Below are 24,698 nucleotides of genomic sequence, written 5' to 3' on the forward strand. Positions count from 1 at the left end.
AGTTTCATTTTGCCAGTTCTGTCTTAACATCTGCAGAGAGCACAATGTGTGCCTGTTTTAAACAAATGTGTAGGCACACCAGATATCTTGATTCAGAAGCATAAATGACAATAGAGAGAACTGGAATTTATAGAAGGAAATTAAACCTTAGGGCTTAAGAGAGAGCACCAAGAAATCCCATTGTAGTGCTGTTATGCTAAGTTTGTTTTGGTCATCATTTTCCCAGTTATGGTGTAGAAACAAGCTTATGTGCATACCTAAAACCAGTGCAATTTATGATCCATTCACTAGCCTAGGTCAACTGGTAGAATAACCATAAGCATCAGTATAAGTTGATTTGTAACCTTAATTGCACCATGAAATCATCAGAAGACTTTGAGAATGTTGCTTAATTCCCAACTGTTTTTTTTTCCTTATCTTAAAAAAAGGCCACATTAATGTATTTCTTATTATTGTCATTCCTTAATGGTTATTGATTATATTCAGGATGCTTTGTATCTCTGCAAGGCACTGCAACTCCCTCCAGGGAAGACTGTTAATGAATAGTGTTTGTAAAGTACTTGAAAATCCTTGGATTAAAAGCTAACCATATCAGGGTAAAAGTATTTGTATTAACATGCCATATGGGAGAACCATATGTTATCTATTAAGAGGGTGTGTGTGATATTGAAAATAGCACTCTGGTGCATTGCCTTGTGCTATTTTTATACCAAGATATGTCGTGGCAAGTTTTGGTATGCCAGGGTCATACCTTCAACGTGGAAATGCTACAAAGTTCAATCCTTCGGCAGATATTTGTTGAGTTTCTTATTGAGCACTTGGCACTCTATTTACCATCATACAAAATATATGGAAGGGGCTGTTGCACGCTACAGTCTCATGTGTTTCCTTTCATTGAACTTTTGTTATACTTAGGTCTCTTTTAACAGACATATCTTGTTAAAAGTAACAGATTCAACTATTTCCTCTTCCCTCTACATGGACAAGTATGCTATTTGGGGACACAGGAAATAGGACCAAGATGATTGTCTTCTCTGTCCTATGACTGAAGACAAACCATAGGTCTTACGCACCCTCTATGAATTAGGCATGGTTGTAATACTATTTATTTTGAGTAGAATTGGTACTGGCAGCCAAGAAAGCAAGCATTTCTCCAAATGGGCTATGTGTGCTCCACCACCTTCCCAGAAGGTGCTAAGTTATTAGCCTGGATAACTGTATTGTAACAACTTCTGTGCATAACCTCCCCTGGCCTGAGGAAAGGGCTCCTTCTCTAAGGTGACTACTCCATTAATGGTGGTAGCAAGAGCCTAGGTTCTGTGTCGGGGCCAACTTCCTTGAAAAATGCTGCCCCGCATGATGCCCCCAAATTTTATAACTAACCAAATGATTTTGGAATAGATAATCTTCCCCTTTTTTCCTGATTAATTTGTTAACTAACTACGCAAGGCCACATTTCATTAACTCACAAATATTTATTGAACATCTGTCATGTGTTCATTCTAGGTATTTAGGAGAACTCAGGCTATGAAGCAAACAAACATCCTTGCTTTGGTGGAGCTTACATTCAAGTGGGGGCAGATATATATAAGCAATGAATGTAATACCTACCTAAATTATGTATTAGAAGATGACAGATGGTTGGAAAAATAAATAAATAAAAAGTAGATCCTGATGAGGAGGATGGAGGGTGTAGGGAGGGGGGAGATGTTTAAGCGGAGTGTTCAGCATAGACTCCATTGGAAAGGAGAAATATTGAGCAAAGACTTGTCAGACATGAAAACACTGCAGGCAGAGGGGACGGGCAGTGGAAAGACCTGGGGATAAGAGACCCTAGGAGGAATAGCCAGTGTGGCTGGAACAGAATGTGTAGGAGGCTTCTAGAAAAATGTCAGGGTGGGAAAACCATAGCGGTCTCCACCACACAGGGCTTTGTTGCCTGTGGGCGACATTTGAGGAGGGGAATGGTATGATCCGACTTACATTTGAAAACAAACTGGCCTCTAGGTTGAGAACAGATCTGGAGGACAAGACCCTATCACAACCCAGGAGAAAAAGGGAGGAAGGAGACCGGACCTGGGTGGTGGTGAGAGCAGATGAATTCTAGCTACCTGTGCTCCCTACATGTCACTGCGTTGGATTTTTAGGAACCATTACTTGTGATAAAAGACACATGACATTTTAAAAACAGATCCAAAATTTAATGAGGTTCAACCAGAGGCTCAGATAGAAACGCACCTTTTCTACATTGAGAACTGAAATACAGTGCAAGCAATAATAATAATAATAATAATAATAATAATAAATAATTACTGCTTAGGGGGAAATGAAGTTTCCTTTTTAATCCCTTGACAAGTATTTATGGAGCCCCTAATGAACATAGGCCCTGTGCTGGGAGCTGATGACACCACAGCAAGAGCAAGGGCTTCTGTCTCAGGACTTACAATTTTGTTATCGAGGGTCAGCAGAAATCACAGGAATCTGCAAGAGAGACCTCAGGCTTTGGCATAACGTGGACTTGAGTGTAAGACCCAGCCCTGCCGCTACTTGTGGGACTTCAGGGAAGTTGTCTTTCCCCCCACAACCTTGATTTCTTCATCTGTAAAAATGTAGACCAAAGTCTAACTCAGTAGGACTCCTTTGGAATTCACAGTAAGGGGTGTGAGGGGCGTAAGAGTGTAAGTGCCTTGTGCCAAGGAGGCACTTGGGACAGCAGTTGCCACTCATGTGAGATCGTGACTACTCAAATGTACATCTCTTTTTATCTGCATTGAAAGGTGCATGTGAAGCTTTTCATTAGAATAATGAGGCAGCCAAGTTGGGAACTTAATTTTCTAAAACTAATCTGTTCAAATCAACTAATTGGGTGAGGAAACCTCCAGAACAAAGTTTTTAAGTTTTTGGAACTAAGCATCCCTCCCTCCTTTCCCTTCTTCCTTCCTAGAGCCATCAAATAGAGCCGAGCGAGGTAGACACTCCTGCTGAAGGGGGTAAGGTTGAGGTGCTGAACACCTGGCACAAAGCTCAAGCAAGGTCAGGAGGGCATCTCCATCTTAGGTTGAAGGACTAAACAGACATGACAACTAAATGCTGCATGTGATCCTAGAAAATTATGAAAGATATTATTAGAAAATGGGCAAAACTTGAATGTGGTCTGTGGCTTAGATAGCAGGAATGTCATCAGGGCTAATCTCCTGGTCCTGATGGTTGCATTGTGGTTTTGGAGGAAAATGTCCTTGTTTGTACAAAATATATACTAAAGTTTGTAGGGCTGATGGAGGTGATTATGTTCGCAACTCACTCTTGATAGATTCAGGGGGAAAAAAAAGAAAATACTTTGTACTGTTCTTGTAACTTTCTATTGCTTAAAATTATTTCAAAATAAAAATATCTTTAGCATTAAAAAAAAGTTTAGAGTTATAGTATTGTGCTCACCTGACTTAAATGTCAGATAAACTCAATTCTCAATGTTCTTGGTGTTCCATGTTAATCTACATGACATTATCATTTAGTTCTTTAGCTGTTATTATTATTTAGTATCATTTTTTCACATTGAAAAAATTTTTTATCATTTTATTTTTTTGAGAGAGAGAGAGCCAAGAAGGGGCAGAGAGAGAGGGAGACACAGAATCTGAAGCAGGCTCCAGGCTCTGATCTGTCAACACAGAGCCTGACATGGGGCTCGAACTCATGAACTGTGAGATCATGACCTGAGCCGAAGTCAGGCGCTTAACTAACGGAGCCACTGAAGTACCCTGCATTTTTTCACATTTTTGCTGACCCATAATTTATCTTACCCAAACAATAAATGTTAATTATGTTTCCAAGAAGGGAATGTGGGCTGTGACATTCCCAGGTCAAAACCCTGTTCCCACCACTTCCTAGTTGTAGGATCTTAGGCAAATTATTTAACATCTCTGTGCCTCAGTTTTTTTAACCCTAAAATGTGGGTAATAATAATACCAAACTCACTGGGTTGCTATGAGAATCAAATCTGATGGCCTATGCAAACACTGAGTAGAACATAGCCAATATTCAATAATCATTAGCTGGTATTAACTAGTATTATCCCACTACCCACATAGCTCTATTAAATAAAACTTAACTATAACTGATGGCAGTACATATTTTTGAGATCATTCCTTCCTTATATACGCTAGGCTAAAGTTATTTTTCACATGTGTATGTTCTAGAGAATTTTGAAATGTGTGAGATGAGAATGTAGCTTGGTGACAAAATACAGAATTAAAGACTGAATTCTTTATAAATAAAAGAGTGCTAACTTGAAAAAAGAAAAGAAAAAAAAAGTTGAGCCATTCTGACCTGAGAAAAATGAATATACCATTTGTATTAACCAGCTACCGTCACAATGATACTGTGTAACAAATAAGCCCCCAATGCAGTGCCTTAGGACCAAACTATTTATTCTCATGCTCACAGGTTTGAGAGTTTCTGTCATTCACCTGATGTGGGCTGGGTCCAGCTGGGCAGTTCCATTTCAAGCTGTGCCTTGCCTGGGCTTGGGTCCAGATCAGGGACCAGTAGCTATAGGACCATCTTCTTGTCATGGCAAATGTCAAGAGCACAGGCACAAAGTCCAGTTATGCAGTACAGTTAGGTCTTTTGCTTACCTTGTGTCCACGAATATTTCATTAGCCACATCATGTAACTTGGTCAAATCCAACATCAATGTGTTTGGAAAGTATGCTCTGCCCACATTGGGAGAATACTGAACTGTATCATCTATTACAAGGGACTGCAAAATGGAGACAAATAATCTAATCTGCAAACCACTGTTTTTTTGACTGCATGTGCTCTGTCTGTGTCTGGAAATCTTGGCACCTTTATAAGAAAGAGTAATAATACAGGAATAGGCAGTGCACATCATGTTGTTTCCCCAGTAGCGGGGACGGATTTTCTCTGATTTACTTCACCTTTCTCTTCCCATTCCCATGCACAGTTTGCAAACAGAACTACACATAATCAGGATAATGATCTGTGGCCATGACATTGAGATTTTGCCCTTGTAAATCTCTCTCATCGAGCATGGATTACGTTCTTGTCATCATCCAGCCAATGATGCATTCCTTCTGCTTATGTGAATTCAGTTTGCAGCAGGGACCCTTTATTTTTATTTCTATAAAAGTCCTGAAATATGCTTGAATATAGTACATGCTCAATAAATATAGGTTGAAAGAGTAAAGAGCAGGATACTAATACTGGAGACGTAGAAATTATGCAACAGCTAGAATTCTGAGAGGTTACTGTGCCTTTTGGCATGAGAAAATCAAGTGTTATGTGACTCCCACCATGAATGCTATAGTGATTTATTATCTGAAATAAATATGCGGTCTTAAAGGCAAACTAACTAAGAGAATTTAGCTTCTGCATGACATTTTTTAAGCTAACAAAATAGCCTGTCACTTCCTTATATTTCTTCACAGTTATTGTAAGCCTTTCAAATCCCTTCTAAAAACCACAAGTTTATATTCACCACTCTACTTAACTTTTTATTGTTTATTGGCTTCCTGTGAAGATTGCTAGACAGACAAGGCTGATAAAAGGAAAGCTTGTCCTTATCAAATACTTACGGGTAACAGTGTAATGGGATTTTTTTTTTCCCTACCAGTGAAAGACCACAGTTTCACTAAGAACTCACTCATTTGGGGCATTTTAAATGGATGGAAAGCTATAAGCCAGCCAAAATATCCTTCTGAAAGAGTGAAATGAATGTTAATCTAATTGCCAGAGAATGCTTGCTTTGAAAGCAAGACTTCTACGCTGGTTCCCCCTGCTGGATTTGAGGATGCACTGTCTGGAGATTGATGAAAGCAATGTACCTAAACCTTGTCTTTTGAGGTCAGGTTACTCAGATGGCAAATCCAGCATTCTTCTAGAATACACTTCCTCCGTAATAAACACGGCAAGTATTTCTTGAGTTTGCTTCCCAAGGGCAGAAATATGGCAAGTCAAGGCTCAAAGTAGGAAACAAAAGCATGGCACTGAGGTGGCTGTGTTAGGAAGTGAGACAGCATACATATGCACATGGGTAAAAACCCAAGTGGCAGTACATTAAGGAAAACAACCAGAATGGTATTTATTGTTATAGAGCTGGACTTGGGAGTCTGACCATATATTTCCTTCTCGTGCGTTTCGAAAGGCTAGAACAAATTCCTCGCCTTCCTGTGACTTAATTGTTGTTTCTCTTTCCCTTCTTATCTTCCTCCCTCCACAAGAAAGCTTTTTACTCTATAGGAGATGTGGTAACTGGACTAATTTTAAAGGCAGCCTGTCACTGCCAGCTTCAAGCCTATTGTGAAATCTCTGTTAAAAAGACTGTTTGCTAGGGGAGACAGAAAAGCTGGCAGATTTCTCGTGCTTGACTCTAACTCCCATTTGGTGGAATGAACAGGGAACATACTGACCTATGTTTTTGACACATGCTGTGGCACCAGCGTGGCCTTGTTAAGGGGGCAAGAGAAGCAATGATGGCTATTTCCTTCCTAGAGCAAAAGCCAATGTCATCGCCTACTTGGAGAACTACAAAAGAGCAGATGTCAGACCGTTATGTGGTACTGTAAATAGGCCATTTAGAACATAGGGTTTAGGTGGCTACAGAGCTGCCCCAGGTTCTCACATTAGAAGTTATACCATATCCCCCAGGGCGAATAGCTGATGTTGGGCAGAGGGAATTGTATACATACTTATGTATTCATTAGTAGCATTCCTTCCCCACTTCAGAATTAACTCTTCTTTATGGATGCATGCATGTATGTATGTATGTATTTTTGCCATTCTATTGTAAACTTTTTCTGTCATTCAAGTCAATCCCAGATGTTTTCCCATCTGCAGATCTCTTCCCTAGGTCTTTTTACAGACCTGCTCTGGGAAATGTTTCCCCATTGCTTCTAAGGCTCTTGTTTCAGCTCCCCTATTGGAGTCCTCCGCTGGGGAGGATTCCCCATCTTCCTGCCTCTGGATTAAGAGCAGGTAGAAGCAACAGATGGTAGGTCGAAGCACTCGAGTAAAACAAGATTAAATGATCTGAACCTGGTTATAGGTCAGGAATTTTAAAAGGACTCAGCTGGGTGACTCTTCGGCTCCTTGTGACATTGGCTGAGGTCATCTGGCTGCATGCACGGGCAACTGGGCTGGGTTGGAAGGTGCAGAAGGATTCACCCACGTGTCTGGCCCCTTGGAGTTTCTCCACATGGCTCTTCTCTCTCTCCATGTGCCTCTCTCCATTTGGTAGGCTAGCCTGAGCATCTCTACAACATGGTGGCTGGCTTCCCAGAGGAAGAAAGCAAAAGCTGCTGGTCCTCTGAGGCCTCAGCTTAGGGGCCCCAGAACATCACTTCCACATTTCGTTGATCTAAACAAGTCACAGAACAAGAGCAGACTCAAGGAGAGGAGAGACAGAGTCCACTTCCTGAGAGGCAAAGGATCTGTGGCCATCTTTAACCCATAGTTATATATGCTAGTAACTTCTGCTTCTCTGTTTTCCGTAGTCTAATTTCATGTTTAATATTGTGTTCCTGTGTCTTTATATAAATCTTTCCTTTCTAAAAATTTCCAAATAAGAAGAGATTTGGAAACCCTCCCAGCAATGAGTTATAAAATCATGCCTTTATTTGCCTTTGAAAATTTTAATTTTTTCTACACGTCAATCCACAGATACATATTATACGTTTTAAGCCAAAAGAAAATTTTAACTAGTTTCTAGTATTCAGCCACAATGCACCTGCCCAGTTACTTATTTTTCAAGGAGTTATGTACTATGGTGTAAACTTGACCAACATAATCTGTTCAAGACAAAATATTTCATAGCATAGATACGTTAGACTGCCATGTGTAAGTTAGGTAAAAATAGATGTTTTTTGCAACATGTATCAAACAGGAAAATAAAAGTCATAAAACTTAATCAACTGAACTTCCTTACACAGTGCATATTGCTTGAGTCAAGGGAGAAAAACAGATTCGAATTAAGATCTTGTATTGCATTTTGGGAAATGCTGCGCAAGGAGAGAAATGTTGTAGGAGTGATGAGTAAATTTTGTTTACTGTAGTTTAACATTTCATCAAGCAAATCAGGTGAGAAGGGACCAGTATAAATGCACCTGTTTATGTAGGTAATTTTTCTGTTTCATGCCTCTGATTCATCTCTCTGCCTTGCTTGGGGAGTCATGCTACATTGGTTACAATTAATTTCAGTGCCGCATATTAGCCATAAAGAGGTATTTCATCAATTGACTTGATGTATTTTTTTCCCTCCTTGGTTTTCTTGAAAGATGAGAACAGTCCAGAGGAAAAACAAAGCACAGAAGAAACGGAAGGGCAGAGCCAAGAAGCAGGTGGGCTCAGATTTCTTTTGAGGAGTCTTCTAGGCCTCATCCACAGAGGTGAACGATAACATTACTCTTTACTCAAATGTTATTTTCTAGAAATGCCTATAGCTCTTCACCAGATTGATTTCAGTGTTCATTTAGGTCTCTGTCAGGAAGCCACCAATTTCACTACCTATGAGTGACAGTGCTTCCAGTCAGAAGGGTGCATTCTCATTCCTCATTCACGGATTCCATTTTTCTTCTGCATAACAACACTTTGCTCAGAAATGCTCTAAGAGGTTGCAAGTGCCAGCTCAGAGCTTGGCTGCCTTCAGACAGGTCAAAATTAGCAGGTTTAGTTTGGAGAAAAAAATGAAATGAAAAACGTTTAAAGGAAATAAATAAGAGGCTTTCCCTCCATGACAGGTAGAATGTTCTTTACTGTTTTGCATCACACTTTGAAGAGCCATGTTTCTGGTTGTTTCTTTACATGTTGTAGGAGATGGTGTCATGAAACCCGATTACCCCACACCCAGAATTAAAGTGAGATCTGAAGCCTTCCTGACATTTCCTCTGTTCCCTGAGAACAGATGTGTCAGGTGGTGTTTATAGATTCTCCACTGCAGATTATGAATTGAACATCTTTAAGTGAAGTGGCACTTAAGAGTCAAAAGAGATTGTCACCACCTTTAACTTCTCATCTCTTCTTACCCATTTTTGCATTCAGGCACATTCTCCTTGAAAAGACTGATAGGCACAGTTATGCCATTATCAACAACACCACCAAAAGAAAAATCTCCTTGTTCCCTTTAGTCTCCAAGTCCTAATGAGTCCCCAAGGAGGGGCATTTTGGAAACAGTGGGTTCCATCTAATGGGTGCCCGGCACACCCTAGGCCATATGCTGACCTCTTGGAAATCAACCAGGTAGTGTGATAAGTTTTTCACTGAAAACTTCCTACATTAACCTTGGAACTTTTGCTAGAGAACTGGAATCTTTTATTATTAACCTGGAAGATGGAATTGAAGAAGGCCAATCAGAGAAAGCACTGAAGCAGAGCAGCAAGGACCTTGTGCGGCCGCCACTGGGTCAGCAGGCTCCCTTTGCCGAGACGTAGTCCTTGCAATGAAATGAGTTTCTGATACAGCCAACTGTTGTCATCCACTGCCCCCCCACCCAGCTCCCAACCCATACATAATTATGCTCCGTGGAAGATGAGTCTTATGTGAGAAGCTGTCACTGTTTTCACTGTTTGCGGCTGACAAGTGTTAGTCAACTAAATGCTGACAGCTGAGGCCATTCTCTGAATGGTGAGGCTTCACAGGTTTTATTCACTCACCATTCTGTCCCAAGATATCTTTATCGACATAAATTTTTCCCACCCCTGTTCATACACATACACACACACACACACACACACACACACACACACATATGTGTGCAGACACACACATTTGCCTGTGTTTTATTTATTCATTCTTTTTAGCTAGTAAGCTGAGAGCAGATGATTTCTTTTTGAAACTGGGATCGCCTGTCAGCAGACAGTGGTAGGGTGTGAGTCCTCTTCCCACCTCTTGGATCGATAGCATTATCATCACAATATGCTTACCAGTCAATATAAAGAATACTCCAAATATACCTCTTGCTCTTCCAAGTGAGCCCACTGCTGGCACAGGTCTAATGGCATGATTCATCTATGATCTTGGCTGTTGTCAATACACAAGGTTATGTTTGCTCTGGCCCATTTCATAGCCTTCCTAATCTAAGTACAGAAAAATCAAAGATGAGGTCCTGGCCATTAAAGCCCTTTTGACCTACTATTGTTCTTCCAAAATATAAATACCTCCTTTATGTTCAATATGATTTCCAGATTCAGTTTTGACTATGTAATTCTGCAGGCCTCCTTCACATCATGAGAAACACGCAATCTCAAACCAGCACGGTTTTGACTCTTGTCGTGATTAAATCCAAGGGTTTGCTGTGATCCAGGTACTGTTCTGGGCACTAGGATACAGCAGCAAACCATAAAGACAATACCCCTGCCTCCTTGAAGCTTATATTCTGATGGGGGCGGCGGGGGGGGGGGGGAATAAATTTAAAAATAAACAATAAACAAACAAAACAAATGTAAGATAATAAAAAATGCCTTGTGGAGAAGTGGGGTAGGTAGATGGAATACTGAGAAGGCAATTTTCCATTGTCTGGATTTGGGAAGGATTCCCCGAGGAAGGGATAATTAAATGAAATCTCAATGAGGAGATGGTGGGAAAGCATTCTAGATGGAGGGACCAGGTAATGCAAATGCCTCAAGGTCAATTTTAGCATGTTGGAGAAAGAAGCTCAGAGTGGTTGGAACACTGTGCATTAGGGAGAACATGGTGTGCGATTTGGTTTAAAAAAATCATAGGACCAGATAATGTCTCACTGTATAAAATTTGATTTTATTAGCACTACAAAGAGAAGCCAGCAGAAGTTTTAAGGTTTTAACAAGCTCACTTTGCCTGTGAGTAAAAGTGGGTCACAAGAACCGAGTGAGACCGGTTAGAAAGCTATAGCAGGAAGAAATGATGGCAGTTTCTGGAAACAGAGACAAATGGACTGAAGTGTTATGTTCCAGACATAGCAATAACAGGATGTGTTGATGGATTTGGATATGGGGTATGGGGAAAAGAGGAATCCAGGATAAGTCCTAGATTTTTAGCATCAGTAACTTTGTGGATGACGGTGCCATTTATTGACACATGGAAGACTGGCCACCAGGCACAGTTTTTGTTGAGAAAGTTAATAGTTCAGTTTTGTCCATCGTGTAATTGGGAGGACTCTTAGCCATATGGATGGGATGTCAAGAAGCTAGTCAGATATATGAATCTGGAGAGATGCAGACCGAGATACAGGTTTGAGATTCACTGGCATAGAAATGAGATTTAAAACCATGGTTCTGGGTGAAATTCATTAGAAAGAACATGTAAATAAAGAAAACAGTGGAGCTTGAGACACCACGACATCTGGATAGGTGGCAACAGGATAGAAGAAGACAGTGTTTCAGAAAGAACAGAGTTAAAACTTGGTGAAATACTACTGAGAAATCAAACACAATGAAAAAAAAATAAAGAAATGACCGTTGGTTTTAGCAAAAGGAAGTCATTGGCACTTTTGATAAGAGAATTCTTGGAGGGGTGTTGAAGCCAATGGAGTGGGTTATGGAGACACTGTAAAGTGAGGAAGTGTAGAACAATAACATAGACAGCTCTTTTAGGGAGTTTTACTGTGACAGGAAGTAGACAAATGGGAAGATGTAACACCAAGGGAAGATTAATAGTCTTGTTTCTTTTTTTTTTTTATTTTTATCAGACATTATCACCAAACAAAAGAAAGTAATGTACCTCCAATTATCCCCCTACTAAAAATTTTATTCTCTCTTCCAATAGAGACATGACCTGAAAGTAACAGTCAAATACATTAAGGACATAAGATATGCTGGAAAATATGTGATTTGTCTTTAAGTGTTGTCATACATGTGTGAGTTATCTTTAGTTCTAAAACTAAAGAGTTTAAAAAACTCTAAAACACAGTTTAAAAAAACTCTGTTACTACATGAAAAATGTATATTCCTTTTCGATTCCTTTTTCAATTGTCAAATATTAACCATTCCAAATGATTTTGACAATAGTTCACATATGAAATTTACTATTTTAATGTTAGTAAGTTAATTATCTGTTATCCTGGAAGCCAGAAGTGAATGGAGTTGCTGTGGTGTTTACGGGACTGAGGAAAAAGATAAACTCTGATGAGGTTAGTTGCTGCTATGAGGGGAGCAGGCCCTCCAAGTTCCTTAGTCCCCACCCTGTGCTTGGGTGACATGAAATCTCCAAATGGCTTTTGGTGCTTTCCAACAAATGATCCCCTTCTCCTGGGCCTGTGTGCTGACAGCCATCAGACATGCTCCCTGCCATTTGACCTCCTGGCTTAACAGAGCAGAAGTGCTGCGCTAAGAAAAACCAAACTTTAAAACAACTCACATAAAAGCATTTTGTGGAAACTTGTGAGGATATACTTTCACAATCTTTTACTAAAAAAAAAAAAAATGTGGGGCACCTGGGTGGCTCAGTTGGTTAAGCATTTGACTTTGGCACAGGTCAGGATCTTGTGGTTCGTGAGTTCAAGCCCTGGATCGGGCTCTGTGCTGACACCTTGGAGCCTGGAGCCTGCTTTGAATTCTGGGTCTCCCTCTCTCTGCCCCTCCCCTGCTCATGCTCTGTCACAATCTCTCTCTCAAAAATAAACATTAAAAAAAATTTTTTTAATATATATCATTCTTCTAGAGGTGGGGAAAAAGCAAAATGCCAAAGTATAATAGTACCAACAGATAGTATTCTTTACCAAAAAGTAGTTTGTAGTCATCGGACTCTGTTTTAACTCAAGATTCCTGTTCCATTAGTTATAAAACAGGGTCATAGACGCTAGCCCCTTCAAAGACCATTCCATGTATTAGAGCAGGAAATAGGTTCCTACTTGCTTGGTGGAATGAGGAGGGAGGTACCATAGGCAGGAAAGCACCATCTTGACAGTTGGAGTTAAACATGGACTCTGAGGCAACGTTTCTCTTTCTGCCATGTAGATGATGTCGATGTTACAACTGTGCCCAGCCCCGCTTCAGAAGAGGCCACTGAAGTCTGTAAAGATGAAGGTATGAGGCCACTTACCTAAAGATCACTAACTCCCAGAACAGCATTTGGATTTTGTTTATATGGGGAAATGAAGCAGTGAGCAAATCTATCCAATTCTCTTTCAGCACCTCTGTTTCCAACACAATCAAATATCGCACCCACTCTGTTTTATTCCACACCCACCCTTTTCAGAATTTATACATACATTTACATTTGTTCTTCTGAAAAGTAACTGCTTATTAAATCAGAAAATGGTCAAAGAAATTATGTTTAAAGATGTTTATTTGAAATTCCAGAGTTAGGCAGTTCTGCTGTTTACAGCTACTCATCAGGAATAAGTTCAAAGGAGTGGCCTTTGGGAACCACCTACCAGAGAGCTCCATTATCCAGACATGATAAGGAAGAAAAAATGTTGAAAGGAATCTATAGAAATAAATCTTTCTATTTATTTGCCATCTATTTGGTGACAAGAGCATCATTCCTCATTCTATGAATAGTTACAATGAGAAAAGTCACAGAACAAGGTGTCTCCAGAAGAAGAAAAAGGTAAAAGAAAATTTTACATAGGCTCTAGGAAAAAATTTGAGGGAGAAATAGTGGGTACATCCATGTGCAGATGATAGAGTTAAAACAAATATCTGAAGGAAAATACAATAGCCCTTTCTTTCCTTTCACTCTGGTTAATTGTCCCCATACAAAAAGGTAATACTACTTTATATCTGTCCTAGATAGCTACTAAACACCCTTCTGTGAATAGTAAGACTAGATTGTTGTGGTTATAGAAATGGAATGGACAATCAACTGACTAATGGATACAGAAAATGTGGTTTATATATACAACGGAATACTACTTGGCAATGAGAAAGAATGAAATCTGTCCATTTGCAGCATGGTGGACGGAACTGGAGGGTATTATGCTAAGTGAAATAAGTCAGTCAGAGAAAGACAGACATCATATGATTTCACTCATATGTGGATCTTGAGAAATTTAACAGAAGACCGTGGGGGAGGGAAAGGGGAAAAAATGTTACAAACAAAGAGGGAGGGAGGCAAACCATAAGAGACTCTTAAACACAGAGAACAAACTGAGGGTTGATGAGGGGTGGGGGAAAGGGGAAAGTGGGTGATGGGCATTGAGGAGGGCACTTGTTGGGATAAGCACTGGGTGTTGTATGGAAGCCAATTTGACAATAAATTATGTTAAAAATAAATAATTTTTTTAAAGTGAAAAAAAAAAAGAAATGGAATGAACACCTGGTACACTGTGTGATCTACTTAGAACTTCTAGATAAATATGCTGAATGCATTTTTTCAGTTTGGAGTGATATGAAGATGGATATATATACTTGACATTGATAGTTGAATCAGAATTTAGAAATCAAAGTTGTTTTACAATCTTAATACTTAGTTGTTTGTATCATTCATTTCATTTCATGTTGTCTGGTAAATGGGTTTTTCTAAATGAGCTGTCCAGTGTAATAAGAGTAGTTGCTAACACTGTGAGCTCTAGGGTTAGATGGTTGAAGCTTAAATCCTGTCTCTGCGTCTCAAAATTGATGTAACCTTTGACAAGTAACTCAAGGAATTAACAAGTAACAGCAAGTAATTAACCTCTTTGTGCTTCAGTCTTCTCTCCAGAAGGAAGACAATAATAGCATCTACCTCACAGAATACCAATTCATGTCAATTGCTCAAACTTTTCACCTGGCATATGTGTAGGTTGGGCTCCCCAGAAGACAGACTTTAAAATGGAGATTAGGGAATAGACATTTATTAGGGAGAGCTCTTGGAATCCACACCTACGAAAGGCAAAGGAAGGAAGCAGAACTGGGTAGAGAGGGAAGTTGAGCTGACAGGCATTATCAACAGAAGCCACAGCTATTCTGAAGATAGCATGACCCTTTTGAGGCGTCTCATCTGGGGTCAGTAAAAGCTTCCTTTGATAAGTCACCTGACCCTGGCTGCCTTGGGGAAGGGGTGTGGCCTTGAGTGAGGCAGAGGTCTTCTAATGAGGTAATTCTGGAAGCCTGGGATGAACTGGGAGAGTAAGTTCTTCATTCCTGTAGAGAGATCTGGATTGCCCAACAAGCGTAGACCACACTGTTATTTTCGGTGGTCCTTTTTTGGATCATTACCACTCTTTAAATGAATCCCTTGGCACTTCCTTCATACATACTCAGATACGTGTTCTTACATCCTTGGTTTTGAAGCCATTTGCTATATCTAAAAATGTAATAATGTATATATACACATAGGTTCTGATAAGAAACCCCAGGGCACCTTAGAGAAATAAACCTAAGTCAGAGTGGAAAGACAGAAAATGGTGTTCATCTTAGGCAAATAATTTTGGACATTCCGGTCGTTTAGCCTGTGATAAAAAAAAAAATTAATGTCATGAAGTTTAATGGCAGAGTTTAGGAAACAAGAGGTAATCTAAGTACTTCAAGCTGAGATTTTTCCTGTTCAGCTGTTTGGTTTAGAGACATTACACCTTTGTAGAAACAGTTTGTGATGTTTCTTGATGCTTTTAGGATCTCACACCATTAATTGCACACGCCAGGATCAATTTCTCAGAATACTTTTAGGATTTTTTTTTACATTAAACTTTTAAAGGTGTGATTCCAACAAATTCTGTCACATATCACAAATGCAGTTCCCTAGTAAGATTAATGTGAAGTTCTAAGGATTTTATTGAAATAAATTGTTAATATCCATTAACCTTTTGATCTCAGGGAAGGAAAAGTGTTTTGAAATCCACATTAGCATGTAATCCAGTTTCAATTAAAAGTAGAACATATAGGGGCGCCTAGGTGGCGCAGTTGGTTAAGCGCCCGACTTCAGCCAGGTCACGATCTCGCGGTCCGTGAGTTCGAGCCCCGCGTCCGGCTCTGGGCTGATGGCTCAGAGCCTGGAGCCTGTTTCCGATTCTGTGTCTCCCTCTCTCTCTGCCCCTCCCCCGTTCATGCTCTGTCTCTCTCTGTCCCAAAAATAAATAAACGTTGAAAAAAAAAATTAAAAAAAAAAAAGTAGAACATATATGATTTTTTCTTTTTCCTTCTGTAATAGCATATACACATGACCACTGTTTTTTGATTATCAGTTGGTACAAAGCTTAGACCAAGTGTCTAATGTGTATGGAACTGCCATCTTGACTGATATATACATTGCTTAGAATGAAAAAGAAATGAATTTGCCATTGAAATTCTCCAATACTGAGGTCAGGTTGAGATTAAAATGCAGTCACAGGTGTTGAGGATTCATTTCAAACATTCACCATTATTAGCTTTCATGCAGAAATAGATCTCCTTGTTGGTGACACCTGGGCTATTTATGAGCTCTGCAGTTCCAAGATCGCTTATAAAAATGCTTATTTCACTCTCTAGTTTAAGCGGAAGAACATTTTTGCTGACCAAAGGTCCTGAAGGAGCCCTCGCTCTCTTGATTTTGCTTCCAGATTCTGATCTTAACCCAGCATTTTCTTGGGTTTTGTAATCACTGGTATTATGGGCTTGCCTTCTCTCTCTCGCTCTCTCTCTCTCTCTCTCTCTCTCTCTCTCTCTCCTGTCACCTACCCCCCAATATAATCCCCAAGGATTTTGAGACGCACCAGTTATTTCCAACTTTGCTTGTTGACTGGTTGGATTTACATTTATAACTTTGGTTTGCCCTGGAAACTAGTGTCTTCTGAAGTGCAAGGACCATGGGGCACCTGGGTGGCTCATCTATTGAGCTTCTGACTTCAGCTCAGGTCATGACCTCGTAGTTTGTGAGTTCAAGCCCTGGGCCGGGCTCTGTGCCAACAGCTTGGAGCCTGCTTGGGATTCTCTCTCTCCCTGTCTCTTTGCCCCTCCTCTGCTTTCTCTCTCTCTCTCTCAAAAATAAATAAACATTAAAAAAAAATTTATAAAGTGCAAGGGCTGAAAACAAGCAAACAAAAGATGAGCTGTCTAATGTCACTTCGTTTGGGAGATTTGGTTTTTAAAACATTAAAACAGGTATGTAACAGTTGAAGAACTTTAAGAGGAAGTGTCTTCTGGGGTATCTTCTATGCCAACGATTTTGCTCAAATGTTCTAGACATATTTCCCACTGGGTACTGAGAATGGATGCTTACTGCCCATTTACCCCACATAACTGCTAACAATGCAAGCTGCTAACAGAAGGAGGTACAACCGATTGGCTGGCGGATTAAGAGCTAGATTGTGCACTACAGGCTGAAGGCACCTGTTCCCAACAACTCATTACAGATCTGGTGGGCAGGAGTTGAGTTGGGAGGATGAGATGTGAGGAGGAGGAATGTTGATGAATAATTCATCCACAGGGTGGGTGCATGCCAAGGATGTGGCAGCCAGGACCGAATTGAAATGAACTCCAAGGTAAAGCTGGCCTGAGAAAATATCTATAGGTTCATAGGATTTCTGAAGGTATTTATAAAATAGGCACACACTTATCTACTGAGGTATTCCTTCATCTACTGGTAAAAATACTCTATTTAATGGTGGTTCGTACTTTAAATCCTTAAAAACAAACCTAAGAGTACAAATGTTAGCTAAAAAATAAAGAGGCATTCAGATGACGGGAGTATAAACACAGTATAAACTCATGCCAGGAATATCAAGTGCTCTGGTTGAAACTGCTGCACAGTTTTATTATTATTATTATTATTATTATTATCTCTATTATTTAAGATCTAGTCAACCTCCTTAATTCAAAGAGAACTCTCTGTTCTAGTTGTCTCAACACCAGTAATAGCTCATCCTTACAGCCAAGGCCAAGGCACTTCCCTGGAGGAAAAAAAGTGCTGTTTCAACACATCCCGATTCTCCTGTCTTATTATTTAATCAGTACCTAATTTGAATTTGAAGGTCAACTAGACCAAATCATATGCTCATTAATATTAAAGGAAAATCAATTAATACTCAAGTGCATGCACACCCGAGCTTGTATTCCTTTGGAGCTCTGTGTAGGTCACATCATTGCTGTTTTGGTGTTTATGAAGTGCAGTGTCACCTGGCAAAGGATTTCTTAACGCTTAATCTAGCTTCTGACCTCCAAGAGGTCGCAGTTTCTGTAGAATGAGAGGAAAGCTACTGCAGGAGTCAGCCCTGCAAAGGAGAACAAAAGAGAAAGGATGCAGTTATACATGAGGAAGTGGATCCGGGTGTGTGCCAGAGATGAGCATACGTTCTCCCAACAATGGGTCCCTGTAAACCCAGCCAAGGCCAAAAGGTGTTGGCTCCAGATGGTTCTGACAATGTTTCTCTTCCTTGTCTAAATCGTTACAGAGAAACAAAGCATTGTACATCCCGTGAAATTCTTCTCAGGCTTCTGCAGTCTAATTTTTTTCAGTCTTTTTCCTATCCTTGATGTCTACCTTCCCCCCAACTAAGGGCCCTCACCACTACTCACCAAAGTGGGACAAAGCTGTCCTCTGTCCTGGATCTGCATTGGTAGAGTGGATACACTGTAACACCCAAGTTATCACTCTTGGATTTTTAAGAGGCTGAAGTATAGAATCAAAGCCACTGCCCTCTGGCAGCTCAGTGAAGGGGAAAGAACTAAGATGTATGGAGTGTCTCTAGTACTCAATGTTTTACATTTATGTACAATGTATTCTTCATTTCACAAGGGTAAACTAAGACTCATAAGCAAGAGAGAAAAGTGTCTGTGTGTAGGGGGTAGGAGGAGGTGAACTGCTGTGTTAGTGTTGACTCCCAACTGATATTTACATGATATTAACATTTATATAAACTCCCCAAAAGATAGTATTTCATTCTATTTTAACATAACAATTATTTATTTTTCTGTTCATAAGAATAATAAATATTTATTGTAAGATATTTTAAAATTCAGGAAAATATAAAAGGGAAAAAAGCCTGTGATCATTCTCCCTTTAAGGACTAAATTGTTTAAAAAAAATGTCCTCATTCTGATTTTTCAGTTAACAGTGCACCATGAATATTTTCCCGTGTCTTTAAATATTCCTCAAAGGCATGATTTTTATTGGAGGCATAATATTTCATCATATGGTTGTCTGTTCTAATGTTAGATTATTTTGTTATTTACAGTTTTCTCTCTATTATAAATAATAAGGAAATGCAATGCATACATTTTAAATAAATCTCTATGATCAGTTCCTCAGGATAAATTCCTGATTTTTTTTTTTTGTTATTTACTAGGGAAAAGGTTAAAACATTTTTATTGCTTTCATTCATTTTCTTATTTTAATAGTAATGTGTGTTTATTATATGAAAAAATACAAGCAAAAGAAGAAATGAAAAATATCATCCATAATCTCAATCCCAGAAATAAACATATATAATAGGCTGGCGTATAAACCTCCAGTGTGTTTAGGGGTGTCTGGGTGGCTCAGTAGGTTAAGCAACTGACTTTGGCTCAGGTCATGATCTCACGGTTTGTGGGTTTGAGCCCCGCATCGGGCTCTGTGCTGACAGCTCAGAGCCTAGAGCCTGCTTCAGATTCTGTGTCTCCCTCTATCTCTGTTCCTCCCCTTCTCGTTCTTTGCCTCTCTCTGTCTTTCAAAAATAAATAAACATTAAAAATTAAAAAAATAAATAAACAAACTTCCAGTGTGTTTCTAGACTGCTGCAGATGATACACAGACAGGTAGATGATAGATAGATAGATAGATAGATAGATAGATAGATAGATGATAGACAGACTTTTTTAGGATATTCTGCAACACATACCATTTTGAAACTGTCTTTTAAATATAACATAGATTGTGAAATTATTTCCATGTCTTCTGACAGTCTAATATCACTTAATTGTACATTCTTATGAATGAATGTTCATAAGTTACTTACCCATTTAAGTCATTTCTGTTTTCAGTTTTAAATTCTATACTGACAGGGAATATCCTGTCACTCTGTAAATGTTCATCACTTCTATAAAAAAAAATTAATATATGGAAATGCATGAAAATCTTTGTCTTTTCTACAATGAATAGAGTTTATTCCTTGATTCTTTAAATAATATATATTCATTGTAAAAACTTCAAAAAATGAAACAGTGTAAGGAATAGAATTTTTAAAACGTGAGCAATCACAACATCCTGAGACGAATACCATTCAGATTTTGAGGACCGTCCATCTTTTCACATGTCACTTTCTAAATTTCCCCACAAAATTTTACATAATTTGATCATATAATGTGTGATTTTCATGTGATTTCCCCCATTTTGTTGTTTGCTTACTTCCCACCTTCCAATTATTCAGTGAGTAAAATATAACGATAAAGAGTCTAGCCTCTGATCCTAACTTCTGAGGTCCAGACTCCAACCCTACCATGACCTGTGTGACTTTGGGCAAGTCATTTATTCTCTGCACCTCAGTTCCCTCATAGGGAAATTGAGAATGGTAATAGTAGCTCCCTCACAGGGTATGGAACATTAAAATGAGTCAATCCATTTAGACATGTCAAAGAGTGCCAGATACACAGAAGGAGGCTCAAAGTTTTTAATCCATTGTTAAATATACATGTCTATTTTATAAATATCATATCACATTCTACACAGTTTTCTGAATCTTGTTTTGTTACAGGCAGTGAAACTTTGTGAAAATCCCTCTGAGTCATTTTGTGTAGATCTAATTCATCCATTTTTAAACTCGTGATATCCCATAGCTTGGAAGTACTATAATTTATTCAGCCATTCTTCTATGATGAGCAAGCACTTTCTTCCCACTTTATTACCATACAAACAATGCTACATAAATGTCCTTGCCCATATATCCTTATAAGCAGTGCTTTTATTTGTGTGGGAAAGATTCCAAGAGTGTGAGTTCTGCTTTGAGGAGTACGTGTTTTAAGTGGATACTGCCAAACTGCTTTCCCAAAAGGCTGTAACAATTGGTATTTTCATCGGCAATTGTGATTTTTGTTCTTTCTAATATTTGCCAGTTCAATGGGTGTAAAGTAAGATCTCATTACTTTTAAAAGGTCAGTATTATTATCCCAATTTTGCGGGTAACTGAGGCTCAGAAAATTTAAGTAACTGGTCTAGTTGACCAAAAGGGAGAACCAGAATTTGGAAACCAAGTCTGCCTAAACCCAAATCCCATGCTTTTTTCATCTCACCATGCTGCCTCCAACATCTTGTATTTGGAGCAAGAGATATCCCTTGCCAGCGGAGGGTAGAATGCAGGGAGGTCCACAGTAGTCAAAGGAGAGCATGGGAAAGGTGAGATTCATACTAGGTGAGTAGGGCCATGAAATTGAGGCAGCAGAGGGAACAGCGTGGAGCCAACCTACTTTATACACATTGCAACTTTGACCCCGACCTAGGCCTACAAGGACATGTGTGCATAGAAACCTCCTATATACCCCACCAAATGCAAAGTCCAAATCCTTTTGCATAATATGCATGATCTTTCTGTATAGTCTAGTTCTATGCCTCCACAAAACCCTGCATATACCATGCTCTGTAGCCTAACTCACATATGTGATATTTCCCCAAAACCACCGGTCTACAGCATTCTGCTATTGTTCTTTCATACCTGTTTTATTCAAGATTCAAAGATTCATTTCTAATATCTTATCTTTACATGCATCCTTACTCCAACATCCCCTTCCCCTCACCCCCCTTCTCTCCCACCTTTCTTTCTTTCCATCAACAATTATCTGAGCACATATTTTCATGAAAATAATCATACCAGGTAATGCAGGGGAGGGACATGCACATTTTTACCTTTCTTGATTTCTCCCTTCCTCATTGCATATCCTTCTACACAATAGTGACTGTCTCTTCTACAGTTTCTTGTAAATTTGTCTGTAAAACTTGAAAACTACCCTGTGCCTTGTACCAATATTATATACATGACTTATCATCTAACTCACTAGAATGGAAATATCTTAAAACCAGCTACCAAGTCTTCATTTTCCCGTTCTGTACCAAGCCCAACACAGTGACTTGTGCCTAGTAGGTCCTTGCTATTGGATACACAGCCTGTCGTAGAAAATGAGCCACTTATAATGGTTGTCATAGAGAGAATTCCCTTTCAGAATTCTCCCATTTCAGAAATGAGGTTTCCCTAAAATGTCATGCTGCAAAAACACAAAGGGAAATTCAAGCCAGAGGCTTCCCTATTTGCTCACTGTCCCTATTTGTTCACGTTGGACACTCCTACCCTATAAGAAAACAAAATAGGCTTCTTCTAAATGGTTAATGTATATAGATTACTTGCTATGGTTGAAGTTGGTTGTTTATGCTTAATTTATGATAAAGATTTTACAATAAGCTTTTCAAATGTTTTGATAAAATATGTTTTACATTGGTTTAAACAGGTAAAAAAGTAGATAAAACCATTTATCTTCTTCTTGGTATTCAAAGTATATTCATATACCACAGTTTAAAATGTTCCTAAGTGACAATTGGAAGTCAAGCAGCAGTTGCTTTACAATTACATTTTCATACAATATATTATTTTTCCTTACAAATCAAGTGTGGCCATAATTACAGATCTGTAACCGTAAGTTTAGTTATACGATCTCTTCGGACACATTTCTAAAGATCTGGTGAGCGAGGCTTGGAAACAAAATCATCAGATTAGGATATAGAGATTATCTGAGTGGGGTTGCAACCCCTTCGTCCAATACACAATGTTGGACCTAAGTTTAAGTCCAAATAGGTGTACATTAGTACGAGCATCCCTGTGATCTATTTTCAGGTGCACAGGCCTCATTTTGCGCTCTGTGGTGTAAGTCATGCAGCCTTTACGAGCCTCTTCTGGATTCACATCACCACTGCTGTGTGACTTTAAGTAACTTTCTTAGGCTGTGCCTCAGTTCCTCCTCTGTAAAATGAGGTATAATGGTGTTACATTATGAGGTCGACATACCAAAATCTGGAGAAGGTGATCCCAGCCCTCATGGATGACTCGGAGGGGGTTCAGAACTCCCCAGTGGAAAACAGTAACTGCAGATGTGGTGGAAAGAACAAGAGAACTAGAATCAGAAAGACGTGCCTAATTGCACCAATCTCGTGCAAAAACTTTAATGGATGAGGAGTCACTTCCTGTAGATAAGCAAAGAATCACTTTTTGAGTTGGAATCTACTCCCAGTGAAGATGCTGTGAAGATTGTTGAAATGACAAGGATTTAGAATTTCACATACACTTAGTTGAAAAAGGTAGAGTTGAGAGGATTGACTCCAGTTTTGAAAGAAGGTCTACCATGTGTAAAATGAGATATGTGACAGAGAAATAGTTTGTGGAAGGAAGAGCCAATACATGTGGTAAATTTCACCATCAGCCTTCAGCCACCACCACCCTGACCAGTCAGCAGCCTTGGCCGGGGTTGAGGCATTGAGGCAGGACCCTTCACCAACAACAAGATTATGACTCACTGAAAGCTCAGGTGATTATTAGCTTTTTTTTTCTTTTCTTTTTTTTTTTTTTAGCAATAAAGTATTTTTTAATTAAGGTACATACATTGTTTTTTTAGACATATTGCACACTTAAATAAACTACAGTGTGGTATAAACATAACTTTCCTATGCACTGGGAAACCAAAAGCTTCATTTGACTTGCTTTATTGCAGTATTCACTTGATTGCAGTGGTCTGGAACTGAACCCACAATATCTCCAAGGTATACCGAACTCACAGATACAAAGAACAGAATGGTTGCCAAAAGCGGGGGATGGTGAGTGGGAAAAATGGGTGAATTGTTACATTTTTGTTTTTTTCAGTGTAGATAATTGGAATAAATTTGTATTTATTAACGATTAAAACAATACTGAGCTCACCTTAAAGTATACCTCAAAGTACCTCAGAGAAAGTAACAAAATAAACTAAAAAAAAAAAAAGAAGAAGAAGAAAACAAAGCACAGCTCCCTTCTCATACTCAATGATAACATATTTTCAGTGACAGAAACTAATTTTTAGTTTTAGTATTATATGGAGAAAAGCAATATTTTCCAGTGGTCATGAAGTGGCCTGGTGTATGATTTCATGAGAATTTTGTGCCTAATTATATCCTAGTATAATACAATACATACAATAAAAATACAGAGCCTAGCAGTAAACATGGAATCTTCTGGGTTCATTTTATGTCCTTACCCATTTCCCAAGGAAGCTTCAGAAGGATAAATGGCATGGTATAGAAAAAAAAAAAAAAAGTTTTGGAGTGAAAAGAAATATACATTAATATTTGAATTAAAAACTGAATACTGTACTTTAAATGAGTTTTAAAAGATTTCCAGAGTTGATTTTGAAGATATGTACTTTGGCCACTACGTAGGATATGACTTCACTGAAAAACAGAGGTCCTGACAATGATTCATGTAGAATGACACATGATCATATTCTAAATGAGCAAAGACACCAGAGAAAGGTTATATAAAAGAATTCAGTTCACATTCCTAAGCAACATCGTGGGGCTCTTGCTCAGATATTCCCATGTTTAAAATTTTATAGCATTGATCAGGATGTTAATAAGCATTTTTTATAAAAAAATTTCCACAGTCAAAAAATTTTCGAAACTGCAAGGTGAGACAAAGTTGAGCAGTTTCTACAGATTTCTCAGAGCCTTCAACCTGCTCACATGCACTGAGAGGCCCAGGTGAGGTGGAAACTGATGGCGTTTCCCATGGTAACTGACCAAATCTTACTAAACAAATCTTTGCTTCTTACTTTCTTTTTTATGTAGGATATTTTAAATCTTACAAAACCCAGTTTGAGAAACAATTCCAC

The 24,698-nt window shown here is 38.9% G+C and overlaps 1 protein-coding gene across 2 annotated transcripts in view; it reads left to right on the plus strand.

Annotated features, from left to right (window-relative positions):
* MACROD2 (mono-ADP ribosylhydrolase 2) overlaps nt 1–24,698 on the plus strand; it is a 2,046,639-nt gene that overhangs the window by 1,926,887 nt on the left and 95,054 nt on the right. Inside the window, exons 12-13 of one of the 2 annotated variants that reach the window (XM_045445352.1) lie at nt 8,289–8,351; nt 12,942–13,010. The exons of the other annotated variant lie outside the window; for it this stretch is intronic. Of the exons in view, the coding sequence (XP_045301308.1) occupies nt 8,289–8,351; nt 12,942–13,010 (132 nt within the window). The remainder of the gene's footprint in view (nt 1–8,288; nt 8,352–12,941; nt 13,011–24,698) is intronic. 2 annotated transcript variants of the gene reach the window in all.

Source organism: Leopardus geoffroyi, chromosome A3 (genome assembly GCF_018350155.1).
Source record: "Leopardus geoffroyi isolate Oge1 chromosome A3, O.geoffroyi_Oge1_pat1.0, whole genome shotgun sequence".
Lineage (NCBI taxonomy): Eukaryota > Metazoa > Chordata > Mammalia > Carnivora > Felidae > Leopardus > Leopardus geoffroyi.